General features: G+C 42.4%; 1 protein-coding gene across 1 annotated transcript in view; it reads right to left on the bottom strand.

The window, feature by feature from the left end:
* LOC111219086 (anoctamin-1-like) overlaps positions 1-27270 on the bottom strand; it is a 159564-nt gene that overhangs the window by 128629 nt on the left and 3665 nt on the right. Inside the window, exons 2-3 of the mRNA XM_022741674.1 lie at positions 20924-21346; positions 5165-5263 (exon numbers count right to left, since the gene is read on the bottom strand). Coding sequence (XP_022597395.1) covers positions 5165-5263; positions 20924-21346 — 522 coding nt within the window. The remainder of the gene's footprint in view (positions 1-5164; positions 5264-20923; positions 21347-27270) is intronic.

Genomic DNA, 27270 nt, shown 5'->3' with positions numbered 1-27270 from the left:
GAAGTGTGTTACTGGATCCACCTTTTCGGACAGAGTAGCATTTACAGTTATGCTCCTGACTTCAGAGTCTTTTATTGAGATTTCTTTGTCATCACTGAGATACTCAGGGAAGTCACTCCTGAACTGTTGCTCCCACAGGTCATCAAGTTTTACAACTGATTTCCTATTGACATTTATTGTTGACTGTTCCTGAGGATCTTCTTTTTTTCCTCCTAACAGTCCAATAACTCTCCAGTCCAGCAACTTCTAGGCCTGAAACAATGCTGGTTTTAATGACTTTCTTTTGACCCATGGTTCTTAGTAGAATACTTTACCTTCTTCGTTGGAGATTAAGCTTGGTAATTAGGCCCACTGTACAAAACAATGCAGTGCTACCTGGGTCAAGAAATGCATAAGTATACACTGTTGCATTCCCCTTTTTAGCTTTAACTTGCACAGGCACGATTGAAAGTTTGCAGTTATCTTCACTGGCAGGTAAGACCACTGGTTTGCACAGAAACTACAGCAGTCCTTTTAGCTGCGTCCTTTATTTCTGCTTGCTGTTTGTCCATTTCCTTTTTTCTTTGGTGGATATGCAACATCCTGGGATGCTTAAACCACATATGTTGCAGCTGAGTCGCTCTCTGCAGTCTTTGCTGAGGTGCCCTTTATACAGACAGCCAAAACATATTCCATTTTCTCTTAAGAAAGCAATTTTCTCATTATGTGCCCCTTTTTCTAAATGTGGACACATATCCAAAGCATGTCCACCTCCACAGAACAAACAGCTCTTCAAACCAAGCAAGCTTTCCTTTTCCTTGGTGCCTGTATCACCTTTTTCTCTGTCTGCAAGTGTCACAGTGGTGGCAAAGATACTTCCTTTTATTCTTGGTTGAGGCTGTGACTTTGACCTCCTTGGCTCTTTGCTCGCCGTGTCATTGATATCTCCAAACACTGGATCTGTTACAATCTTCATCTGCCTTTCTAGGAAATTCACCATATCCTTAAAGGTAGCTCTTTGACTGTGTTTTTCCTGGAAATCACAGACCAGGACAATTTCTTTATGATGATGAGCATATTAGAAGGCATATCGAGCTCCTTCATGTGGTTGACGTCTTCCATAGCGTTACAACATCCTCTTAGAAAGAAAGTGAATGCTTGTAGAGCCTTTGTGTCATCAGATTTTATTGATGACCATGAAAGAGCCTTTTCCATATAAGCTGTAGCAATTTTATGCTCATTGCCAAAATGCTCCTGCAGTAAAGACTTGGCCTTCCTGAATCCTCTGTCCGAGTCCATGTGGAGGCAGCTCCTCACAATTTCCCTTGGCTGTGCTCTTCTGTATTGTTCCAAATAATATAGACAGTCTCTGGAGTTTTCATTCTTGCTTTCAATACTGTGTTCAAAGCATTTAATGAACATTTGGTACTGAAGCGGATCACCATCAAAAACCTGAATTTCCTTCTTTGGCATAGAAGAAAGACATTGTTGCTGAATTAACAATGCGGTGATTTCATTTTGTTTTTCCATAACTGAGAGGATATTGTTCTGTTCACCGTTATTTGAAGCAAGTAAGGTAGTTGGAGATGTCACATGTGCATGTTTATCTGCATTTCTGATGCTTGACTGGAATGTCATAGGAACCGTGGTGAGAGATTGTAATTGAGTTGTTATTACAAGTGTATTACTGGTTTGTGGATTGGTAATACCTTGCTTTGGGAGGATTTGTCCTTGTGTATGCATGTCTTGTAACTTTGTCACAAAAGATCCTGCTTTAACATCAAGTGTTTTCTTTTCCAGTTGTCCTTTCTCAAAATATGATGTCATACCATCAGACATTTTAGATAGATGACTCCGTACAATGAATCCTCTTAAGCTCCAAGCACCTGCACTTTAGCCATAGTTGCAGCAATATCTGCCTCCATCTCCAGCTGCTCTTTTTTCCTCCTTAGCAACTCCTCCTGTTCTTCCAAAACATGTTTGTCTTTCAGCAGTTTTTGTTTTACAACAAGAGCAGCTACTTCAGCCTCAGCTTTAATGTGTGCAGATGAAGTGCTTGACACTCTAGAGCTTGATCTAGAAGAACGTTGTTTGCTCCTCCTGCTGCTTGCAACATTTGACACACTGTCACCTGGTTGTATTTCTACCTGTATGTCAGATGTTGCCTTAATGTTTGACTGGGCGGAGGGAATGTCATGTTGAGTCTCAATTTGGGGAATTTTCTCCTTTGATTCAACAGGTGCTTTATCAGGTGAGATGGGAAAAATGTCTGTATCTGCAGCAGTTGGTGAATCTGCGGTCACATGACCTGTTTTCAGAGAGTGTCTTTCAGTCTCAAAAAGCCATTGTTTCACATCTTCCATGAAATCTGTGTTGCATTTTGTTATGCGTGTAAACCAGTCACTCTGGGTTTCCTGTTCCTCTTTGGGAAGCAATACAGTAACTGATTGATGTGTTGCTTTTGCATTTTCATACAGTTGAATCAGTTTCTCCAGGTTGCATTGCACATCCTTTGCATTTTCATCCATTTTCATGAGCTCTTTTATTTCACGTGTGAGCCCTTTAAGTTTTTTCACAGTTAATTGACATTCCTTTTGGAGATTTTCAATTTTGCAAGCCAATGCCTTGGTTGTAAGCTTGACCGTCCTCCTGTCCTCCATTTCATCATTCACTTCATTTGTCCCACTCATTTTGACGTTTTCCAATGTGCATGCTCATCAGAGATACACAGCAACACATAAACGCCACTCCACAAATAGATCTCATTCAGTATCGCCCAACAGCGCAACCTTGTCCACAATGCGATCTTTTAACTCAGAGCACAGCAGCCACAGTGTCACAAACAGTCCAAACCAGTCAAACAACCTTCGCCGATCTTGGCAAATCAAGTGCATGCAACACAAGCCAAAACCAAGTCCCCAATGGACAAGTGGCAGCACGTCCAAACTGTGTTCAAACTTCCAACAAACACACAGAAGGAATCCACACAAATACCGCTTCTGATGGCTGTGATGCGCCGCTGTCAATAGGCGAGGTTTTCTGTTCGCAGCAGTCAACTGTGGCCTCTTCACTTCATGCCAGTTAGGGGAAACAGCCGATCAGCTGCTCATCCAGTGTCCATAAAGTCCAAAACTCTGAGATCCAAGGTGTCTGTAGGTGCAGCTATTTTCTGTTGACCACTGAGAGACTTAGTAGGCTCCTGTCTGTGACACGTCCACAAAATCATAAAGAAATCCAGACGATGTTTACCGAAGGTTTATTGAATGAAAAAACTCAAAAAGGGCTGACAAGCAGCGGTTCCACAAAAATATAAACATAAGCAAAAACATATTTTGGCTCCTACACCAGCTATAACAAAAACTAACAAAGAAGCCTCTAGTCCAGGGAAGTTTGTTCACTTTTATTTTGCTTGACACTGGAGTTAATGTTTCAGAGAACCACTTGCTTAAGGTTAGGAAACGAATATGATCATGGTACAATAAATGTACTGTCTAATATTTGCCATATTGGAAATCAGATTGCTGTTGCTATGCTGATGCTGTGCTGCTCTCTTGTGTCTCCTCTGTGGCAGTCTTTGCAGCAGGTACAAAGCACCACATGGCAACATGGAGGCAGATTGAAATGACTATCTCCTGTATCATTCTGTTGTAGCGGACATACCTGGTTTGGCATCAGTAACAAGCCATTAAAGAAGTTCATGTCAAGGACATCACCTTCTTACTTTTCCCACCAAAAACTATCAAATTGAGGGAAATAGACAAAGTATCCTTCTCTCACAAACAGACCAGCTTTCAGCACATCAGAGAGATATAGAACTGAACCATGGGTCACATGGTCAAATGGTCACAACATGGTCACATGGTCATCTCCAGAGGATGAACAAATGGACTCTTTTAGAGGAAAACTCTAGATCAAACAAATGTAAAGTTCCATGGAAAATTACTCTTTTCTCTAAGTTGAAACATGGGAGAAGACTGGTAACACCCCCATGGAACATGCGCCAGCCCCCAGGGGATAAAACAGTTGTGATTATTTCACACATTGCTTTTGGTTACAGGCTTGGCTCCATGTCAATTTGTCGTTGTTTTGCTCTTAATTTTTCATTTATGTTCTTTGTTCTTTCTTTGCCACATGCCCCAAGTAACTTTTTCTTTGTCTAAATGCACAGTTCATTTTATCAACTGTTGCTTAAACCTGTTCTTCTGTTCCATGTTTCATCTTAATGATAATCAGCCATTGCATTTACTCCATAAATAGTAAGACATTTGTATAGTTAATAAATCTCTTTATTTACACACAGTCGTTGTCCTGGTGTGTTCCTTTGAAGTATAGGGTGGAGATCCATTGAATCAAGATGTAACAGCTTCTGATATATAGACTGATTCATTCTGGATTTATAGAGTAATAAGTTATTTCCTCTTCAGACGATGGTGCCCCCAATTAACATGGATTTTTTTATTATAAGATTATGGCCTTGGTACACTACATTATGGATTCAAATTATTTGTGCAATGTAGAATATTTAAATTAAATTAAAATCCTTTGACAGTGCTGTATTTGGTTAATAGATGAATCATGTGGCTCAAATGTTTGCCTTCAAACAACAACCCCTCACTTATATGGATTGTGTTATAATTACTGGCTCTATACCAGTGGCACTGCAAGATGTAGTATGGTACGGTACATCCAAGGCCAGTCAGTGAATCTGTTAGGTTACTTCTGTAGAGCATCACTGACCAATCAAGTGACCTGGGCTCTGTTCAGTCACAAGCAAGATCTGTTGTCCTCACCTTTTCCTTGTGAAGTGGTGTTGCGTTTTGCATGTTGTGTTTTCGTTTTTGAATTTGAATTTACTAATTTGTAAATGTGTTTTCTAAAATTTTTTGTTCTGTTATGTTGTGTCTTGAGAAAAGTGTTTTGAGTATTTCTACCTGAATACTTAGTGAAAAAGATAATTTGCTACCTGGTTTGAAAAAAAAAGCTACATTGTGTGACTGCTACTTGAAAATATTGTTAAACTAGTAGTGTTGCTAGATGTTGTTCCTGAACACTGTACATGAATGAGTGCGTTGTTTTGGACAAATGTAGCACACATATATACAGGTAGTGACAAAGCTGGATAACTAGTTTTAAAAGAGACCCATATGGAGGGACAGAGAGAATGGACAGAGGCGTTAGGTCTCACCTTTTTGGTGGGCATCTTTAGCTTCATGAACTCGGCCTCTCGACAGAGAACGTTCCAGGGAGCATGAATCTTCACGAAGCCCATCCCTGGAGTCTTGGCCTAAGAGACATATATAACATTCAAATACCACTGAGTTGTACAACATGTGTTTTAATGTTATAGAATATAAGCCCCTTTTCCGCTGGTCAAAAAACCTGCTAAGATCCGCTAACATCAGACTTTTATCGGCAATGGAAAAGGAAACAATTAACATTCACACCCAGGTCACAAGACTCTGCAGTAGACATAGGTATTTATTGGCTCCATCTCTGAACATCATTGATGTAAAAACAACACCCATGAACATGCTAATTTTAACCCCTTTTCCTGCTGTAAAGTCTTTTGGAGCTCACAGAGATTGTAAACACACTTGTCACCTGAAAAGCACGGTGCTGTTAAACCAGAGACACCATGGCTACACTGCACTTGGGGATATGAAATGTGACAGATCGGTTTCACCAGTTTGCGGCGGCATTCATAACTTAAATCTAATGATGTGAAAGTTCATTTATATAGCTTTCATGTCATGTAATCCGTATATTGTATTACTGTACAATATAAAATATACAGTAGATAGATAGATAGATAGATACTTTATTTATCCCCTAGGGGAAATTCATGATTATGATATTGTTCTATTGCTTAATATACAAATTAATTTAAATGGGACCTATTATGCTTTTCTGAGTTTTTCCTTACTTATAGTGTGTTATATAGGGTTTTGTGCATGTAAATGGTCTCCAGAGTCACAAGGATCAAAGTTTACATCAAAGGGAGTAACTGTCAGGGTAAAAACCCAGTTTTCTCCTTTGTATGAAATGCCTCGCTAGTGGTCCAGACCTTACTTCCTGGTCCTATTGACATCAATACTTCTCATGATGCAAGGCACAGCACATAACTACTTACGGTGAAGAATTTTCATTAGTTTTGTAGCCATGCTGAAAAGACGGTGTTCTTAATTTCCTGCAGAAATCTACTTCATTTTTTCACGGTTCTCCACTGCTCCAAACATTATATTGTGAGCCCGCACTTCAAGGAGGACTGCTTCAGAAACCACGCATGGTTAGACGTTTCATTTTCACAACGGTTATTTCTGTAATTCACACTAGATTTTTCGCCGAACAGGGGACTAAGACTCACAGCCTGTTGGCCTGCATTGTTATTGTTGTGTATGTTAACCGCATTATGGCGACCTGATCATTTTAGTAAGAAGCAGCATAGCAAAGATATAAATGCTTAAAAACGTTTGTCAGTTTTGACATGCTGTACCTCATTAGCTCAGATAAATTATCCACAGTTTAACCTCCAAGTTTGTTTTTCAGTAACTCTGCCCACCAACGTTAAATTCATTCAGCTTTATCAGCATTGTAAATCAGCAGGAGCTGAAGCCGTGGAGACTCCCTACCTGTTGACCATCTGTCTGTTCCTCCATTATTTATATTTCTTTAGTCTGGAAGTGTCCATTCATAAAAAAATTAAAAGGGTTTTTAAAAATATTCCAAATTATGAATATTGTCATCCGAAGACAGAACGTTAATATTCATTGCTGAATGAAGTTAGTGAGACCTCACACCTGTCACTTACTTGCCAAAAGAAGGCCAGAATGAATGATTGAACAGAATGACTGTTATATTCTAAATCATTTTTTTACAGAAAATAATAAATTCTTATGGAACCTCTCTATGGATCCTCAACATTTTGATTAGTAACTGTAGTTTAACTACACATTATTTATCATTAACTTTAACAGATTACAATTCCAATTACTTTTCAGATGAATTATACAGATCGCCTCAATAAAAGATGCCATATTTAGATATTTGATTTTAAAAAGTTCAGTTTCTGTTAACCAGACCATGTTAACTGTTAAACAGCTAGCCTGCTAACTGCAGCTGGAGACAGCAGCCCTTTTTCTGCTGTGCAGCCTCTGTGATTTTGTTAGGGTTAGGATTAGGATTGTGATTCTACTTCAAAAGATTTTCATATGATCTTTTGGCCACAAGTGATTTAAGTACCTAATCTCATTATGTATAACTAGTGTCTCCCCAACACTAGTTATAACCAACCAGTCTGATTTTGGTAGACGTTTGTGTGGTCATTTTGTAACAGCCTAGTGTCATTTGCATGTGATTCGTCAGTGGAAACAAAGTTGACAGCTATGCATAATGACACTTCTCAAATCAGGGGCTGCAGATTTGCCAACATATGTGTCCTACTGCCCTAAGGTGCTGCAGGGATTTAATGAACTGAAGGAGAAGCTTTTTATTCAGTATAAATTAGCTATGGACAATAGACATTGTAGGAATCATTAATATTAATTCTGAAGACTGACTTATCAGCATTCCTTATTTTTGATGCCATTTTAAATGCATCTACTTGTTGGAGAATAGTTTATTTGCCTATTAAGCATGGTTATCTTTTTATATGTTGACATCTGCAGTGAAATGCTGCACATGTTGGATCAGTCAGTGGTGGCCAGTGCAATTTTTTATGCCGCTGTCAACTGGGACAGCTGCATGTCAGACATGAACACAAGGAGACTGGACAAGCTGGTCAAAAAAGCTGTCTCTGTCTGTGCTTGACAGGAGTCTGGACTCACTCAGGACTGTTGTTGAGAGACGCATGCAATGTAAGACCACCATCTCCACAACATTCTGGCAGACAGAGAAACAGCTGCAGCCAACGTCTCATCTCTGAGAGGTTCAGGAGATCATTTGTCCACACTGCCATCAGGCTGTATATCACCTCAGCTAAAGTGAAATTGGTGGACCCCTGAAACAGTTCAAAAGCTGACGAGATAAGAGGCAGAGGGTACCGGTTCTTTATGGTGATGTCGTTCAAACCCCGGTAGTCGATGCAGGGTCTCAGAGTCTTATCTTTCTTCTCCACAAAAAAAGAAGCCCGCCCCGGCTGGAGATGAAGAACCTGCAGCCAGGGATTCATTTATGTAGGTCTCCATTGCCTTCCTTTCAAGGGCAGACAGGGAATACAGACACCCCTTGGGTGTTGATGTGCCAGGCAGGAGATTGATGGCGCAGTCATATGGCTGATGCGGAGGCAGAGACTTCGCCTTGGCTTTGCTGAACACTTGGCGGAAGTCGTGATATTCCGGGGGCACCCCAGAGATGTCAGGCGGAGCCCTGGAGCTGGGAGTGTAAAGCGTCGAGGAAACTTGCTTCAGGCAGGACAGGTGACAGGAGGTGCCCCACTCTCAGATGTTCCCCGTCTCCCAGTCAATGTTGGGGTTGTGCTGACGGAGCCAAGGATGACCCAGGATGAGAGGCAGGCGAGGTGAGTCCAGAATGTGAAACTGAACGGTCTCATGGTGGTTGCCGGACAGGATCATGGGAATCTGGACGGTCTGGTGTGTGACTGTGCCCAAATGGTGGCCGTCAAGAGCCCGAGCGGGAACCAGATGAGGTAGAGGAATCTGCTCAAGCCCCAGCTGCTGAACCAGCCCCTCATCAATGATACAGGCGTCTGCCCCAGAGTCTATTAGGGCGGCCAGGGTGTGGGGGCCATCAGGAAGGATGAGCTGGGCTCGGAGCAGCGGTCTTTGGTTGCGGGGAGGTTTAACAGTTGTTAGGCTCACCAGTATCCCCCCTGTTACGGGTGAGCCTTGGCTTTTACTGGGCACTTGGGAGACAAAGTGACCAGCCTGCCCGCAGTACATGCACAGGATAGACTGGCAACGACGTTCCCGTTCCTCTGGGGTGAGAGAGGTGGGGCCCAGCTGCATTGGCTTGGACTCCCCCTTCTGTTGCCCTGGTCAGGATGAGGGACTAGTGGAGCCCCCTCGGGAACGGACAGACGGCAGACGAAGAGGGACCCCCTGCTGCTTCTCTCATCTGCGGGCCTGGATACAGATATCGATCCATATGGCCAACTCGATCACCGCGTCCAATGTAGAAGGAATGTCATGGGAAACCAGCCCGTCCTTAATGTAGTCAGCCAGACTGTGGAGGAAGGCGTCACAGAGGGCTGCAGAATTCCAGTTGCTCTGGCTGGCCCTGGTACAGAAGTCGATAGAAAAGTCAGCCACCGTCTGGTCTCCTTGCTGCATACCCATAAGCCCCCGTGCAGTCTCTGAGCTGAAAGCCCCCAGGCCGAACACCTTGCGTAGCTCTCCAGCAAACAACTGAAAAGAGGCACAGGCTGGAGACTGTCTCTCCCACTCAGCAGTGTCCCACAGATGAGCCCTGCCCATCAGGTGATTGATAGTGAAGGCCACCCTCGCCTCCTAAGTAGCGAAGGTGCGGGGCTGAAGGGAGAACAGCAAGGAACGGTTAGTTGGGAAAGGGCCACAAGACTCTGGTTCTCCATCATAGCGCTCGGGAGTTCCCACCCGGGGCTTGGGGGCATCTCTGGGCAAAGGGGAAGCTGGAGCTGGTTCTGGTGCCGTTTGAGCTGATGAGGGCATGGGAGCAGCGGACTGACTCAGGAAGGTCATCAGTTGCTGTATTTGCCTTACTAATGCTGCTAGCACAAGCTAGCGCCATGTTGCGGAGCGGGTGAGTGGAGCGGGTTGGGGAGGCTCACACACACAGGGACGAGTTGGCAGGAAGGCAACGGTACCGTTAGGGAGCAGGCTGGAGACATAGTCGAGGGTGCAGGAGGATCGGAACCAGGTGTGCAGTCATCGGGGCAGACAAACCAGGAAGGAGCAGGCAGGCGTGTAATCAGAGTCAGACGAAGGATCGGGAAACCAGCAGGGAAGCACTCACGTTGCAACGTCGGAGCTGGAGAACGCCAAACGGCCACAGGGACAGGCAGATGGGGACCAGGAAGCGCAGAGGCAGAACTCGTGGTCGGGGACAGAAAGCTGAGGCGTTTACCGGGGCAGAGACGAGGCAGGATGGTCAGGGACGAGCAGGGAGATACAGTCCGGAGATGATTGCTGGAAAGTCTTGCATAATACTAGAACAATCTGGCAAAGAGCGAGTGAACTAGGGATGTATATATACTGGCCTGATTGGAGATGGAGTGCAGCTGGGGGCAACAGGTGAGGACAGTGAGGCTGATTAGGAGGTGTGGCAGAGTGGAGAGTGAGACAGAGGCATTGCAGGCTGTGACAAGTACATTAAACAGTGAACAAAACTACACTCTCACATAAGTCATATTTTTATGTGGTGCTGATAAAAAAAAACAAATAGCTACAAAACTGAAAAGCATCTGTTGTTACAAAAGTAAAAAATAAATATGTAGAATAATAAAAAATACAACTTATCCATTAGGAGTGTTTCAATTTGTTCCACTTACAGAAGGCTATGTATATACCTATATACGTAACTCAATCACTGCTTGTGCACGCCTGCAAATGGCACGGACCATGGAATGGCTTATGTGCGCATGGGATGGGACACTGTAATGAGGCTTGAGTGCTTTTTATTTAATCTACTACTGCATATAGGTGAATAGCCATTTAAAAATATATACCAATAGCTTCGGTAATGTCTTTGGCCCTGTCTGCTTTCACATCTTGAGGCTTCTTAAAACAGCAGGGATAAGTTGTTGGACTGGCTTTCCTTTCCCTATCTCCAGTGATCGGCACATCTAATATGCATTAGCATGTTTGACATGTTGTTTTGCATCTTGTCCATCACATTATCTTAACCATCACAAAGAGGCTTGTTAGCCTGTGGATATGATTAGTTCCTGCTGCCAGCAGACTTTGGAGAGACTCACTGCTGCAGTTTGGTTAAGTTACCCAACTTTTGGTGCCTGTTTGTTTGTTTTGATTGTTGATAAGTGTTAAGCATTTTGATTAAAATACTTTTATTTATTATAGATCTGCTAATGTCATAATACAAAATAAATACAAGTTGGCAGAGTTTTGTTCACTTACTGTCAAAGTACACAAGGAGTATCAACAGTTATTGATATAGTAAAAACACATAATTTATCAGATTTAGGTAGCCTACATCTTAATATTTTGGGAAGATAATATGCATATTGTTTTGCATTCACTCAGTACTAGCATAGTATGTCCTGTACTCTTGCACAACACCCAATATTCCAAAACTTCAGACACAATATATTACACTCAAACCTCCCAGCATTCATTTGAATGAATGTCCCACCTGTTTGCACCTGTCACCCCACCTGCAGGGCTGATAGCGCTCCGGCGCCACGCCGGATTTCCGGCGTACCGAGGTGTTTGCGAAAAAAAAAAAAAATCAGGTTCACGTTCGCGTGATCTGACAATTCTCAAGATCCGAGAGGCGCTTTCACTCTAAACCACACCAGTAGGCATAGCCTACTTAAGCCAATCGGTAATAGGGGAGGGGGTGGTCTTGGGTTTTGGCCAACCAGATTGATTCAGCAGTCAGCCCACGTGCGAATGTATTTTGTGTTTCCCATACACTACGAATGTGTTTCCCACACTGGCAGCGCAAAACATAGCCGAAGTCATGGAGTGCAACTTTATGAAGCCAGGGGAAGACACCAAACTTGTCGATAAAGGTATAAAGAATAAATGGTGTTGGTCTTGGATAGAGGAGGTGGGTAGAGACGGAAAGCCCTTTGGAAGCTGGTGTCAAAAACTCCGGCAACCAGGAGCATGTTTCTGCACTTTGTGTGCAAGGAAAATATTATATGGAACTAGCAGGAAAAAGTGCTGCCACGGCACGAGTTCGACGCTAGTCATCAAGCAGCTTTACGAGTAATTCAACATACCTCACGTTTGCCGGGGGCAACAGCCACAGCAGATATCCGACCCTCAATGACCAATCGCGTGGCTGATTTAAAAATTCACTTGTGCTCCTTCATTGCCGAGTATGATCTATCGTTTACAATCGCTCATCCACTCGTCACTTTGTGTCAGAAATTAGAGGAGGAGGATAAACTCGCCCTTACGCATCTGTCTGTCTCGAGGCAGCATGCAAGTTATCTTATTACACACAGCATCTCACCAGAATTTAAAAGAAATCTGTGACATGCTTGAGAATAACATGTTTTCACTCAACATTGATGAGGCCACGGACAAAAGCATGGATAAAATTCTAAATGTACTTGTCTGATTTTATGACGAGGATGCAGGCAGTGTGAAAAGTGTGGTTAGTGAGGTCCCCCCTCCATTGTAAAAGCGCTTTGGGTATCTTGAAAAGCCTATTTAAATCCAATGTTCATTCATTCATTCATTCATTCATTCAATTCCTAGTTTACTTTTGAGTATTATAATTGTCACCCACTGACCTTTCTTGGTATGGCTGTAGTGTCCATAGTCTCAGTATGCTATACAAGCAATAAGTACACAGGTAAGTGACTAGTTGAAAGCAGGGACGGATTACTGAACAGGCCTACCAGGCCCAGGGTCCCAAGAGCTCTGGTGCTCTACACAAAGATGCTCCTGTAATATGGGCTTGTATTGGCTTTGTTCATCTCATGTCTGAATAATGTACATTTGTATCCACAAAGGTCATCAGAATATTTAATTCAATGGACTATTTATCAAAATGTCCCAGGGGAGCACACCCCTGGATCCTGCTTGACAATTGCGTTGGCATATATCTTAGCTTCGGGGCCCGCTTACCTCCCAGGGAAAAAAGTTCAGGCTCAGGATTTTTTTTTACTATCAGCCCTGCACCTGTTCACTGTGAGCTCTGTGCTGGGCCCAAAAATAAAACTTATTATAGGGCTTGACAGTAAAACATAATACAGCTTTAAAGTGCTTAACTTTTTATTTTATTTTAAAGGTGCTATTCATTTTTTTGTAAATGGAATTAAGTGAACTACAGTCAGTTGCTGTTGCTCGTGTTTGTGCATATGCTCACAGTTTGTATGCATGAGCGTGCATCCTGGTTATCAGTCAAAACAGCAATCAGACTGGGAAAGAAATTCCTCCCTGTATGGCGCCAATTTAAGGATTGCAGCAGTAATTTAGACTGCAGACAATACACTAACAACATTACAGCAAGTGAATCCAAGGAACATCTACCAGCGGTGGCATGACGCCATGTATTTAACCACTTGAACATGGCTGTCCTCTCTAATATACACCTGAAATGACAGGCACACAGAGAGGGCTGGTGCAGAGACTGACTGCATGACCATCTGCTGGCCCACCAATGTAACCTCCCACCAGAATTTGTCCCGGTAATCACAATAGCCAGTCCGACTACACAAGACTGAATATGATTTGCCAGCATCATGGTGATAGATGAGTAAACTAAAGTTACACTGCTATAATAGTTTAACTATAACCTATATTTTAGATTATATTTGACTCAGTGCTAAAATGACATGTAGAGATTTGAGATTAATAGGTTTTCCCTGTGTTCTAAATGCATGTGAAAAGCTGATGTGGGGGCAGAAGGTCCAGTTGCAGTATGTGAAGAGCCAGCAGTAACAAGACTGAAAAGGCCGATTAAAAGTAATGAACTGTGTGGGCTGTCCCTCCACAAGCCATCTTAGCTACTAACAGAATTTTTTGATTAAAAATTAACAGAAAATTTGATTTCACCACTGATATCCTCCAGAACAAATGCTACTTACCTTCATAAATGTTAGGAGACATAAATACAGTTCTAGCTCTGTAAAAAGGTGTTTTCCACAGATCACAACTAAAGTGGTAATAATAAATAAATAATAATAAATAAGATTTCATTTTTATTCCACTGGATAAATACAGGCTTGCATTTGGACTCATTTATGTTCATTTGTCTTGGAATACATACATGGGGCTTAACAGATATACATAGAGCAGAACTGCAGAATTTAAACATGTTAATTAGCCAAATTTTTGCTGGTATGCCAGAAACTGCATCACCAGCATTCATCAATGTTCTATACATTCTTCCATTGACAGAATCTTGTGTTATAATGTTGTATACCTGCTTATTCTATATTCCTCATATTAGTAAATATTCAGCCTCTCTTCATGAATTTCCCCTAGGAGATAAATAAAGTATGTATGTGTGTACAATTGTATGTATCTATCTATCTATCTATCTATCTATGTTACACTGAGCTGCTTCTGGTTTGCACCTATGCCTGTGGTTGGTCACCAAAACTGGTCACATTTGAGTCTGCATCCTGTTTCCATCTGTATTCTTCCTAATAATAATATATTCAGCCTCTCTGCAACATCACACCAATTTGATTCACCACCAGTGGTCACCATATCAAATAATGTGTTGTTAATACACAGGAAGTTTGCAGTGGGAGTTTACATTTGCCCTTGCAACCAGTTTCAGGAGAACAGGAATCAAGACTTTCTAAAGTTTTTTTTTTTTTTTTTTTTTTTTGGGGGGGGGGGGTTAGCAGTGAGAGAGACAGGAAAGTTTGGGCTGAGAGAGAGAGAGTGGATGACATACTCGAACCCAGGCCACTGCAGTAAGGACTGAATTCCTAATGGTGCACACTCTACCAGGTGAGCCACCGAGGTGCCCCTGAATCAAGACTTTATATGTGGTACAACAGGTCAGCCAGTTTAAGTCACTGCTGTAGTGAGTCATATTTTCTATTTATAAATTGGCATCAGGACATATACATAGGTGGACTATCAGATTACATGTTTAAATGACTGATGATATATTAATCTAAGCTGCAACCCTGGAGAAAGTGGATGTCCCCTAATTTCTCATAGTCAGATATAAACCAAGCTGAAGCCACATCCAACACTGTTTACTTGTGAAAATGTTTGATATGACCATTTTACCTTGTGTTATTCATGGCTGATTCTTCTGCAACAATGAAGTTGAAAGGACCATCGGCTTGTGTGATGATCTGTCTTACTCTCTGTTTAGACCCTCAGATTTATTTACTTAAGCCCCTTTTCCACTGGTCAAAAAACTTGCTAAGATCTGCTAACATCAGGCTTTCGTTTGCAATGGAAAAGTTCAAGGTTCAATCAGTATTCACACCAAGTCAGATAACTCTGCAGTAGACACAGGTATTTATCAGCTCCGATCATCATTGATGTAAACACAACAGCCAGGTGAACTCGCTAATTTTCTTCCCTTTTCCTGCAGTAACGTCTTTCAGAGCAAAGACACTGTAAACACACCTGTCACCTGTCCAGCAAAAAAACAAAAACACCACAGCTACACTGAGCTCCAGGATGAAAGAGTGAACGTTGCTCCAAAATAAGTTAGTAGTAATAGTTAGTAACACACAATCACTGATTGAAGCGTCTCACATGGAGGCTCCGACACTTTTACAGGTCCAACAACCTGGAGATAAGACATGACAGATCTGTTTGACCAGTTTGCATGGCAGCTAGCAGCTCATTCTCTTTCCACTGTGTCTGTGTGTGTGCTCTGTAAGTGCATGTGATGACATCAATCCTTGCAGTTGTGTGTGTCCCCCTCCCTTTTATTAATAGGTTTACGTGTGTGTAAAAAACCCGCCAAGTTTGGTGGAAAAAGGGTATAATTGAGCAAAGATGGCGGATGGTCGTTCTGGGTCATTTCATTGCACTTTAACTACTTGTCTTCTAAAACCTAAAGCATGTATAATAAAGAAAACTCTGACATTGTTTTTCTCAGGTGGTACAGCATAGGACTAGGCCTCTGTTTGCCTTGGGGATTTCCCCTCCCTTATGTGTTGTTTTTGTCCGAAGTCTGTCCTCGTTGTCTATACAAAAGTTTTGGTAAAAGTTTATTTTCTGGGAACTTAAGATTCAGCTTGATGGAATGAGAACAGGTTTTAAACTCCAACTGATTCATTTAATTTACGAACATTTGGACAGTCAATAATTGTGCTATTCGGTTAAAACTTGTCACTTCATAACCACAGCTTTTGATGTGGAAAAAAAATTGCACATGGGGAAAATGCTGCAAGCCCAGAAAAGGATACCCCCTGTCATGGTTAGCAGTCCAAAAATGGCAGACAGCTCAGAGGTCACACTCTATTTGCAGAACATCTAGAGAAGCAGAGATGACTAAAAACAAAGCTGAAATAGCTCCTTCATACCTCAGAATGAACATGAATATCATCTTTATGTGAAGAAACAAGAGCAGGTATACCTAGGGGCGACTTCAGACAGCAAAGGCGAGCACTAAATATGAAGACAGCAAATACTAAAACAAACTACAAACTTTAGAGCAAGTGTCTGGATCTTAAGCTGCTGAGCACCAAGGAAAGAGCAAAGACATGATACATGTCACCAACACTTCTGTCAGATTTTTCTGCATGTTCTAAGCAGAGCCGGCTTCAGATTCCTGGTAGTAATTTACAAAGGTCACAGAACTCCAACCCCGAAACAAATGATAGTGGTGGATTTAGACAAACAGAAAATACTAAATGACTCTCCAAGACGAAAGGCCAGCTTATGTACAAGGAAACCCAGGTGTAAATATCTTCCCAACATGAGTCCAGAGATTGGCAAGATGCAAGGTACCTTCAATGACATGAAAAGGCAGGAGACTTCCACAATCAGAGGATCTCTGAAAGAGACTGAATCTGATTCAAGAAATTGTTGATTAAGACATTCTGTGTATATGAAGTGTTAGGTATTGTGAGGTAATTAAATTAAACAACACTTAAAAATGTGTTCTATTGGATTTTGTTTGTTTGTTGTGATACAGTGGATTCCTACAACAAATACAATGACCAGTGTGACAGAATAAGTTCATGAATTTAAAACATTGGTCTAGAAAATAAGACCCAATGCAAGTGTGGTGGGGAATGCTCCCCTAGTGTAGGTGAATATACTATGTGTCGTGTTGGTGAATGCAGCCCTAGGCCTGAGTCCACCTGCACCCAACTCCCTAATCAGGGCCAGATTATATAAGGTACCTGTTGCTCTATCATTTAACAAGCACAAGTCAGGATCTGAAACTTTTTGCTGTCAACCTAGAGTCAGAGGCATATTGATTTCAGGTTGTCCATCTGTATTGGAATCAGTATACTGTGTTGTTCTGTGATGTATTTGGTTCCATCTACTGGTGGCTGCAAACAGCAGGAATGGAGAAGTGTTATCACAGACAAACATTAAGAATAATTTTTCTCTTCATGCACTCAGAGTGAGCATCATAGATCAGCAATCTGCTCCATCTCATGCTTTAAAGTCCACTAAACGGCTTCATCCGTAAGTTTTCCTCTGCTTACAGTTTTATCAACATGTTTATGTCACTAGTTTTGGATTTAATTACAATATGTTTTATGATAATTACTTTATTGTGGACAGAGTACAGGTGTCTTAGAGGTTGATGGTTAGAGCATCGGTGCTGTGTAAACATTATTTACTATCATATTTGCATTTCTATTACATACATTTATGTACTTATAAGTTCCTGTTTGTATTAGTTTATGTCAGTGATCTTTAATAATAATAATAATAATACATTTCATTTAAAGGCGCCTTTCTTGGCATTCAAGGACACCGTACAGTTACACAAATTGAGATTAAAAACACATTAAGAAGAAACAACAATAAAAATGAAATATAAAAATAAAAATAATACAAAAGTGACAGAGCAATTGGCATCAGATGGAAAAGGCAGTTTTAAACAGATGTGTTTTGAGTTGTGATTTGAAATGGGGGAATGAATCGATATTTCTGAGTTGGGGTGGTAGTAGATTCCAGAGACGGGGAGCAGAGCGGCTGAATGCTCTACTCCCCATGGTGGTGAGACGGGCGGAGGGGACAGACAGGTGTGTGGAGGAAGAGGATCTGAGGGAGCGGGAGGGAGTGGGAACATGGAGGAGGTCGGACAGATATTGGGGGGCGAGGTTGTGGATGGCCTTAAATGTTAATAGAAGGACTTTGAAATGAATATGGAACTGAACCAGTAGCCAGTGGAGCTGTTGGAGGACAGGAGTGATGTGGTGGATGGAGGGGGTACGAGTAATGATACAGGCAGCTGAGTTCTGGACCAATTGAAGTTTATGGAGGGATTTATGAGGGAGGCCGAAGAGGAGAGAGTTACAGTAATCCAGACGGGAAGTGACGAGGCTGCGGACAAGGATGGCAGCAGTGTGGGGGGTAAGGGAGGGGCGGAGGCGATTAATGTTTCGTAGGTGGAAGTAGGCAGACCGGGTAATGTTATTGATGTGGGATTGAAAGGATAGTGTGCTGTCAAGGATGACACCCAGACTCTTAACCTGGGGGGAGGGTGAAACAGAGGAGTTATCAATAGTGAGAGAAAAACTGTTGGTTTTGGATAACGTAGATTTGGTGCCAATGAGGAGAACCTCGGTTTTGTTACTGTTTAATTTAAGGAAGTTTAGAGTGAACCAGGTTTTTATTTCAGTGAGGGAGGTGGGCGGGAGAGTGGGCGGGAGAGTGGATGAGGGTTTAGTGGAGAGGTAGAGCTGGGTGTCATCAGCGTAACAGTGGAAGTCAATGTTAAATTTGCAGAAGATATTGCCGGGGGGGAAGGAGGTAGATGATGAATAGGAGGGGCCCCAGAACAGAGCCCTGGGGTACACCGACAGTGATGGAGGAGGGGATGGATTTAAAGGACTTGAGATGAATGAACTGAGTGCGGCCAGAGAGGTAAGATGTGAACCAGTCTAATGGAGTGTGGGTGATGTCAATGGAAGATAGCCTGTTGAGGAGAGTGGTGTGACAGATGGTATCAAAGGCTGCGCTCAGGTCGAGGCGGATGAGGATGGTGAGGAGTCCAGAATCAGCTGCCATAAGGAGGTCATTGGTGATTTTAATAAGTGCTGTTTCAGTGCTGTGGAGCAGGCGGAAACCGGACTGGAACTGTTCATACAGGTTATTGTGGGATAGGTGAGAATGGAGTTGGGAAGCAACTGTTTTTTCGAGGATTTTGGAGATGAAGGGTAGATTGGAGATAGGACGGAAGTTGTTGAAGTTGGTCAGAGGGGAGTGGATGATGGCAGAAATGAGGGGGACCAGAGAGGGAAGGCAGGCTTTAACAAGTTGTGTGGGGAGGGGGTCCAGTTGACAAGTGGATGGCTTGGATTTCTTAATGAGTTCTTTGATTTCTGAGAGAGTGGGGAGCAGGAAGGATGAGAATGAGTGTGTGGATGGGTGAAAGTTGGCTGAGATGCTGAGGTGAGGCACAGACACCGGTGAGACTTTCCACTTGTCGCGGTAAATTATCGTGAGACCTCCTCCCCGACCGGAGCCACGGGGTTGACAGATGTAAACAAATCCACTAGGAGTCGATTCAATCAGCAGGGAGAAGTCGTTGGGCTGTTTCCATGTCTCGGTTAAACAAAGAAAGTTTAGCTTACAGTCTGTGATGAGGTCCTGGATGAGAAGTCCCTTGCTTGTCAGTGAGCGGATGTTGAGCAGAGCGAAGTTGAGTGAGGTGTTGTCGCGGCTGGTGGTGGTGTTAGCCGACGAGGCTAGGCGGGTTAACACGCTGTGGTCGACAACCCGGCTGGTGGAGCGTGGAGGGCGTTGAGAGCTGGACCAGATGGACTTTATTGTTGTTGAGCTGTTATAGTGGAAATTCCGGCGGGACCCTCAGCGGGGCTGAAAGGTGATGTCCGGGTGAAGGTGGAGTGCCTCAGGCGCAGGTCCAGGCAGGTGACAGCGCAGCCGGAGCAGGTCAGTGGCCGAGTACTGAAGCATATCCGTCACTGGCAGGTGAATGGGCAGTAGAAAGAGCCAGAAACATACGGACAACATGTATGTCCTACCGTCCACATTGAGGACGAGAACTCAGGCTGCGTTGACCAGATAAACGTCAAGTGAGGCTCAAGCCGGGACAGAACTGGTGAGCTAACGGTAGGCTAGTTAAGACTCACACGGACGTAGTGCCAGTAAATCGTAGAAATATTCCAAATGAAGGCAATTACAAGATCCGATTAGGTTATAAAAACTATAAAATAAGTCAAAAGGTCTGAAAAGTTGAAAAAAAATATTAAAAGTTAAAAAGTTAGGTTACCGGCGAGCAGCGGCAGCAAGTTGCGCCAGCGTTCACTCTTGTTGCCATGCACTTATGTATTAGTAATGTTATTTTGCAATTTTACAAATTAAGATATTTTCTTCATTAAATCCTACCAAACAACAACCTGCCTGTTCCTTGGAGGATGCAATGATGGACAATGTTAAGCTAGCTGTATATCTGAAAATCATGTTGCCTGCAACAACTTTTATTGAGGACAGCATACCATCCATGCATACGTATACCCGTTTGTCCCATTCTCATGGACATCTCAGTAACGGCTTGATGGAACTTTTTCAAATTTGGTACAAACATTCACTGGGATTCAAGGATGATTAGATTTTGGTCTTTAAAGGTCAAAGGTCAAGTTACAGTTACCCATCAAAACATTTTTTAGCCATTACTCAAGACTTCACACAGCAATTACGACAAAATTTTACACAAATTATTAATATTTTATGTGACTCTGGATAAACAGGGATGTAATCTGAAACTAATCTGAGTGGAAGAGGCAGACAACAACATAGAATTACCTCCTCTTGGTTGTTTTTTTTTTTTTTTTTTTTTTTTTTGCTTTGCTTGACCTTTTGGTTTATTTTGCTTTTGCAGCCCAGTCAACTGGGCTATTTATTTGCTTGTAATTAATTTTTTCAGTGCAGCTGAGTGGTGTGTTGTTGGGAGGCTGGACACCCCTGGTGAGGTCCCTGCACTTCATGCATGTGAGTAAAAGCACTAACAGTAATAATAACTGCTCTCATTTGGCTGTTTAACACAGTGTTTCCTACTTTATTACATTGACTTATGTTACTGTGTCACCTTTGCAAACAGAACACGGACACATACAGACACTAATAGAGAGAGAGTTTAGGTAGAAAGAATATATGTAAAAGATTTAAAGATGTAAACTCACATCTTCATCTTTCTCCAGCTCCAACCCCATGTCTCTCAGTTTCCCCTCAAACTCCTCCCTCCTGAAGGCCTTGTGATCCTCCTGGACGTTGATGGTCTCTCCTGGACAGCCAAGATCCATGTCAGCCACTGGTGATGATGGCAGAGACGATGAATCTTTTGCCCTCCGTGCTGGGTTTTGTCGAAGATGTTCATCACGATTGTGGGGGTCATGGCTGTGGGGGCCACGGCTGTGGGGGCCACGGCGTAGACTACGGGCAAAAGCATTTTCAGTCAGCAGGTGTGCTGACTGTCGACAGGAGCGGCCCCCACCCAGCTTCTTCACAGGGTAGGTAAGGACGTAGTCAACACGCCGCTGACCATCCTGGAAATAGAGGCCATGGTGGCAGTGGGTGTTTTCCTCTGGGCTCAGAGCTTTCAGCAGCTGACAGTGTGCACATGGGGACAGAAAGGGAGGGTTGAGGGTTTAGGTCACAGCATGTAGAGGCATTTGTTTATTTAAACAGTTCTGTTTCTCTCATGTTAGCGCTTCCTTTTCTGTTGAGGTGATAAAAATATCAAGATGTGTTCTGAATAAATCTTTTCACCTGACTTAGCAGGTTATGTAGTACCACATCTGGTTACTGGAGTATCATACAGCAGTTGGCTAATGGTGCATTGGGAGCGTGTTTATGTTCCCACAGCCCTATGTTCCCTCAGCGATCGTTTTTGTAAAGCATCGTTTTCAGTTACGGAATTCACCATTCTAATGTGGACGGAAGGGCTAACCGGATAAATATTACCCGGGTTAGTGTGGACATGGGCTTATGGGACCACATAAAACTGTGGGAAAATAGGGCCTAATTTTCAAAACATTCTTAGAAATGTGGGAACATAGGGCTGTGGGAACATAGTAACTGGTAATATCTGTCCTCTCCTGAATCTGTTCTGGGGGTCTGTTGTGCTGGCATGTAATTTAGATACTCTGCACCGACTGGACAGTTATTATTGGTATCTGATACACCAACAATGATTTTTTTCCACGTCATTTGAAGTAAGACCTGTCTCTAACCTTCCATTTGTATCTAAAATCCTAGAAAAAGTTGTGTTCAAAAAGTTACTAGCACATTTAACAAATAATAATTTATTTGAAATTTTCCAGTCTATCTTCTCTTGGCTGAAGATGCTGGTGATTGGTCCATCTTAGTTCTTTTAGACCTCAGCACTGCTCTCAACACAGTAGATCATAAATACTCATTGACAGACTGGAGAAGTGGGCAGCAATCACTGGTTCAGGTCCTATCTTTCTAATAGACATTTCTGTGTGTCAATGGCTGGCTTAGTCTCATCCTCTGCTAACTGAATCCTGGATCCAATTTTATGTGTTCCCTCTCGGCAAATATATCGAAGCCAGGTTGACAACAGTAATAAAACACATGGGTTACAATAAGGACACTGGGGTGCTCTGGTTTATCAAGAGTCTCCCATGTCTGCTTTCACACCATCAAACTATCACTTGGACAGAAAACAGGGACGAAAGGAGTTCCTCTCACCCACAAACTATAGCTTTTAAGATGTCAGTGGAATTTACAGCTAGTTCATGGAACTCATCCAGAATACACACCTCCACAGCAATTGGGATACACACAAAGCCCCCACAGAGTGACACTGAGTCCATGTTGCAAGAATGAGGCTGACCTGGGACTGATAGGTGGTCACCACCTCCTCAAAGGGGAGCTGAGATGTATTTTATTAGTTCTGAGGTAAATATCCAGCATGTGACAATACCACCATCTAGGGACCACTCTGGATCCTGTATCCTCTCGGGAATAAACCGTTAAATAACCTCTGGTGCATCACCTTATTATTATTATTTGAGTCATATCTTTAGCCATTTATTTGTGTCATTAAGAATTGTTATTTTTCTGTTAGTTAATGTATTCTATGTGTACCATCAGCCAGTATAATATTGTTGTTCCATTCCTCTATTCCTAGTAATAGTAGTTCACATAGATCATTGTTAAATATGAATGGGCCATGGTGGAAGGACGATCCCAAATATTGTAAAACCAAATTAATAGAACAAATAAATAGAAATTTTATTTATCTCTGTTATGTTCCCTGATGTGTTACAAGGGATGATGAGAAGTAACAAATGAAACAGTGTTCCGGGAGGAAAGGAAGATAAGGAGGCAAAACAGAAGTGTGAGGGAACAAATAATTTTTATTATCAAAGGCAACCCAAAAGTCCTGCAAAAAAAACAAAACAACAAAAAGCACTGGCTTCTCAACCTCCAGGGTTAACAACCAAAGGACAAAATGAAACCTCAGGCCAAGTCTGAAAAACAACCTCCTTCACACAAGGAGTATCACACATGCTGGAAACACGCTGCCACACTGGCCCACTCCCTCAACTCAGCCGTTATCCTTCCATTTGTCACCTCCCACTAATCAGCAAAATAGATTCACCTGCATGCAGCTCATCCTCATCACTGGAGGAGGCGCAACACCTGGAGGGAGAGAGAGCAGCAGCACCGGACACAACAACTGGGGTCGTAACACCCCGTCCCACATGAAATCACTCAATATCTACTCACCAAGTTGTACTATACCAACAGAGGACCACAATTCACCCATGGGACAGAGCATCAGCTACCACAAATATCAATATTGTGCTGTAGAACAGTGGTACGGGAAGGCACATCACCAAACAGAGTGAGAAAAGAGTGAAATAGAGTGAGGATGTCAGCACACCAAGGAGGTGGACATCTCAGGGCTCATCTGTGTGATCTGAGATGTGTCCTTGGGAAAGTAAGGTTTCAACATGTTGACATGACAAAGCTGGGTCTTTCTTCGGTGTCAGACACCTTCCTCTCTACCACATATGGGCCTAGAAAACAAGCAGTGAGGGCCAACCCTGGTACTGGCAACAAAACAAGCACTTGATCACCAGAATGGAACTCATGCACCTTTGCCTTACAGTCAAACCACAGCTACATGTCAACCTGGGAACAAGGGGGAGCCTCTCTCGCTAGTGCAGTTGCTTTATTCAATCGCGCCCTACATTTGGAGACAAAATCCAATACAATGGTTCCAGAGGAAGAACAAGACATGAACTGCTCCTGCAACACCTTCAATGAACAATGCACATTGTGTCCAAAAATGAGTTCAGCTGGACTGAACCCAAGAGACTCCTGCTATGCATCTCAGATGGCAAAGAGCTTAAATGGCAGACCCTCATCCCAATCATTCTCAACAGTACTTTTGTAATATAAGCTGCATTTCGACCAAACTTAAAGTTTAAGTTAAAGTTTAAGAAGATTATGCAAAATTATTACTTGACATTACATTATTCACAGAACTTTGAAGACATAACATGAACGAAAATATGGGACAAATTGCATCCCTGTGACGATCCACATTATCCACGAGCACATTATTTGTGCTGGATGGCAACCCTAGCTACTCACGTTGCTGTGATCCTTTATTTTTTTGAAGTCCTGTTTCGTTTTTTTTTTACCTTCTCCCGGACACGTTTCGCGCTGTGGAAAATGTGTCCGCTTGGTGCAGACTCTTAAACATCGAGGGTGAATTAAAATTAAAAAAGTCTGAAATGTTCAGCACTGCAGCCCACACCCCCCAAAGTTCCTGAACCTTTGATCGACCCCCAAAAAGGTACCTGGTCAGGGGGTGGTACTTTCCAATTACCCTGAAAGTGAATTTAGACCCTGTTTCTGCGTTGGAAACGCGTATAGTTCCTCAAAAGGTTCCTGCTTCCTGGGGAAAGTTCCTGCAGTGGAAACAGCTATAGACTTTAAAGTCTAGTGCCTGCGCTGTAGTGCCTCCTTTGACTCAGGGTGGTAAACACTGCTCACTGAGTGTGAAATGCCTAGAGACTGCAGAGTTTGTTAGAACTTTTTAGACAGGAAATTTGTACCCTGGTCAGTCTGTACCACATGTGGCAACCCAAATGTAGTGAAGAACTTTATTAAGGCTTTACTAACAGCTGAGACAGGGAACCAGGTTGAAACACACATCACTTTCACAATGAACTGGTTATCAGACTTCGTTTTGGGCAGGGGACTAACACAATGACATGTTCAAAAGGCAGAGGGGCTGGAGGCACTTTCTGGTTTGGCTTACCCACAAGTTGGCATGTGTGACAAGTTCTACAGAAATGTGTCACATCGGCTTTCACTCCCAGCCAAAAGGAATGTAAGTACATCAAACGTTGCCATAACTTAACCAATTCACAACAGCTCACCCCCTATATGATCTTCACCTTACAAACACCAGTGGCAAATACAGCACGCATGTCCTGCATAGTGAGAAGTAAACCGCCACTAGTCCAATTGGAAACACAAATTTCCCCAGCTCCTGCTTGGTCCCCACCCAGGATTACACCCAAAACAAAAAAGGCAAAATAACCATAAAGTGCCTGATGGAGAGGCTGAACACAGCCAAGCTGGACACTCACCTATCTTGCAGGGAAGCTGCACACACACTTAACAGGACTAGAGACTGGTTCAATCCAGGCAGAAATACACACCACATTCGCCACTGGAGCAGAGACAATCAGAACAAAACACTATCACACACGTACTTTAACTCCTCCTCCTCCTGGAGAATTTACCAGATCAACATCATATTTGGTTGGTCTAATCTTAAGACCTCTAGAATGCTAAATTGTAAAACATCTGAGTTTTCGTTGGATGACTTGCCGTGGCAGCATGGTGAATTTCGATGATTCATGATGACAGAGGAAGTTGCTATAACTCCAACACATATTCAAAACTGCCCAAAACTTTATATTTTTTATAAGAGCCCCAGCCTGAAGACATCTCAATGCCAATATTCAGTTTTATTCATACAGTTTTATTTATACACTTTGATGTACTCCTCCTAGTAGGTTGACCACACCGACCTCAAAGTTGGTCAGAATATGCTTAAGACTTCAATGATGTTTGAATGTGAAAACTGTGACTCGTGAACAGCATGACCATGGTGGTGTGGTGAATTTCAATTTTTCACCATGAAACAGGAAGTTGCAGTAACTCAAATATACATTTTTCAATCTGCCCCAAATTTCACGTTTTACACTGAAGCCGCCTAATTTCCAAAGATTGTGAGTTTTCATTGGAGGACTCATTCATGGCAGCATGGTGAATTTCGATTATTCAAAGATCATAGTTTTGGCAAATAAACTGTGGTGAAACCTGCAGTAAATTATTATTTTGGCCATTAGGGGGAAACAGAAACAGACATAACACTTTTTTTTATCAACTATCATAACCTTTAAAAATGATCTGGCTAATCTGCTAGCAAACAATTGTCTGTTTACGCATCCCAGTCACAGAGCAACACCAGCATTCATTAGAAATACTGTGCATCTTATAACTGAAAAGTAAATATTCACTGTTTATCTAGCTTTGTGTTGTTTTCCTGTCTCCTGAGAGAAAGCTGCTGAACACTGCTGTGTTCATGAGTTAACCTCTAATTTTCTCCATTTGGTGGTGCATTATGTGTGTACAGTGGTTTTGTGACCTGATGCCGCCATAAATGACACTATGAGATCAGAGAAAGCAAAACAAAACAAAACAGTGTGACAGAATCACCGTCCCTTTACATGATCTGATAAACACTAAAACCTCAGATGAGAATCCTCACACCAGATTACAACAAAAAAATCCAAATTACTCAGTCTGTGCAGGATCTTTGTGCATCTTCAAACGTCACCACATAAACAAAAATAAAGTCTTCAAAAATGTGTTCTTCTACTGTTCATAATTATTATTATTATCAGTAGTAGTAGTAGTAGTAGTAGTATTGCCTATACCTTTTAATATTGTGATATTCATATTGCTATAGGTAGCAGCTTTGGGAAGTCCACACTCTCTGGAAATCTGCAGAGGGACTTGAGGGGCCTCAAGACACTGGATGTAAATCGTGAAACATAAATAGTGTCTGAATTATGAGCTGTGTCATAACCTGAACCTATTACTGTACTTCTTCTTATAAAGTCAGGTGTATAACATCTGGCTGCAGATCTGAGGGAAGGTGAATCTCCCAGTTTAAGCCGTTATCCTTTTAATATCATAATCACACCAACATAAGGGCTTTAGTATTTGCATTATACTCATTAAAGATATGGTGTAAAGGTCAGTTGCCTCCAGCTGTTATTTGTGTGTCAGAGTTATGTGATTTCATATATTCTGCTGCTCATCTCATTTTTAAGGTTGGTGCTACAGGTGCTGAACATTAACAAGGCCTCCACTTCAAACTACATTGTCTCTTTCAGCTGAGAAAAAGTGCTCACACAACTTTTTGTTGGGGAGAGGAGAGGGGGATGTCTCTGTCTTATCTCTTTAG

Source organism: Seriola dumerili, unplaced genomic scaffold (genome assembly GCF_002260705.1).
Source record: "Seriola dumerili isolate Sdu_G_001 unplaced genomic scaffold, Sdu_1.0 BDQW01000056.1, whole genome shotgun sequence".
Taxonomy (NCBI): Eukaryota; Metazoa; Chordata; class Actinopteri; order Carangiformes; family Carangidae; genus Seriola; species Seriola dumerili.
Note: the sequence above shows the minus strand (reverse complement) of the source record. Positions and strands in the feature narration are given on the sequence as shown.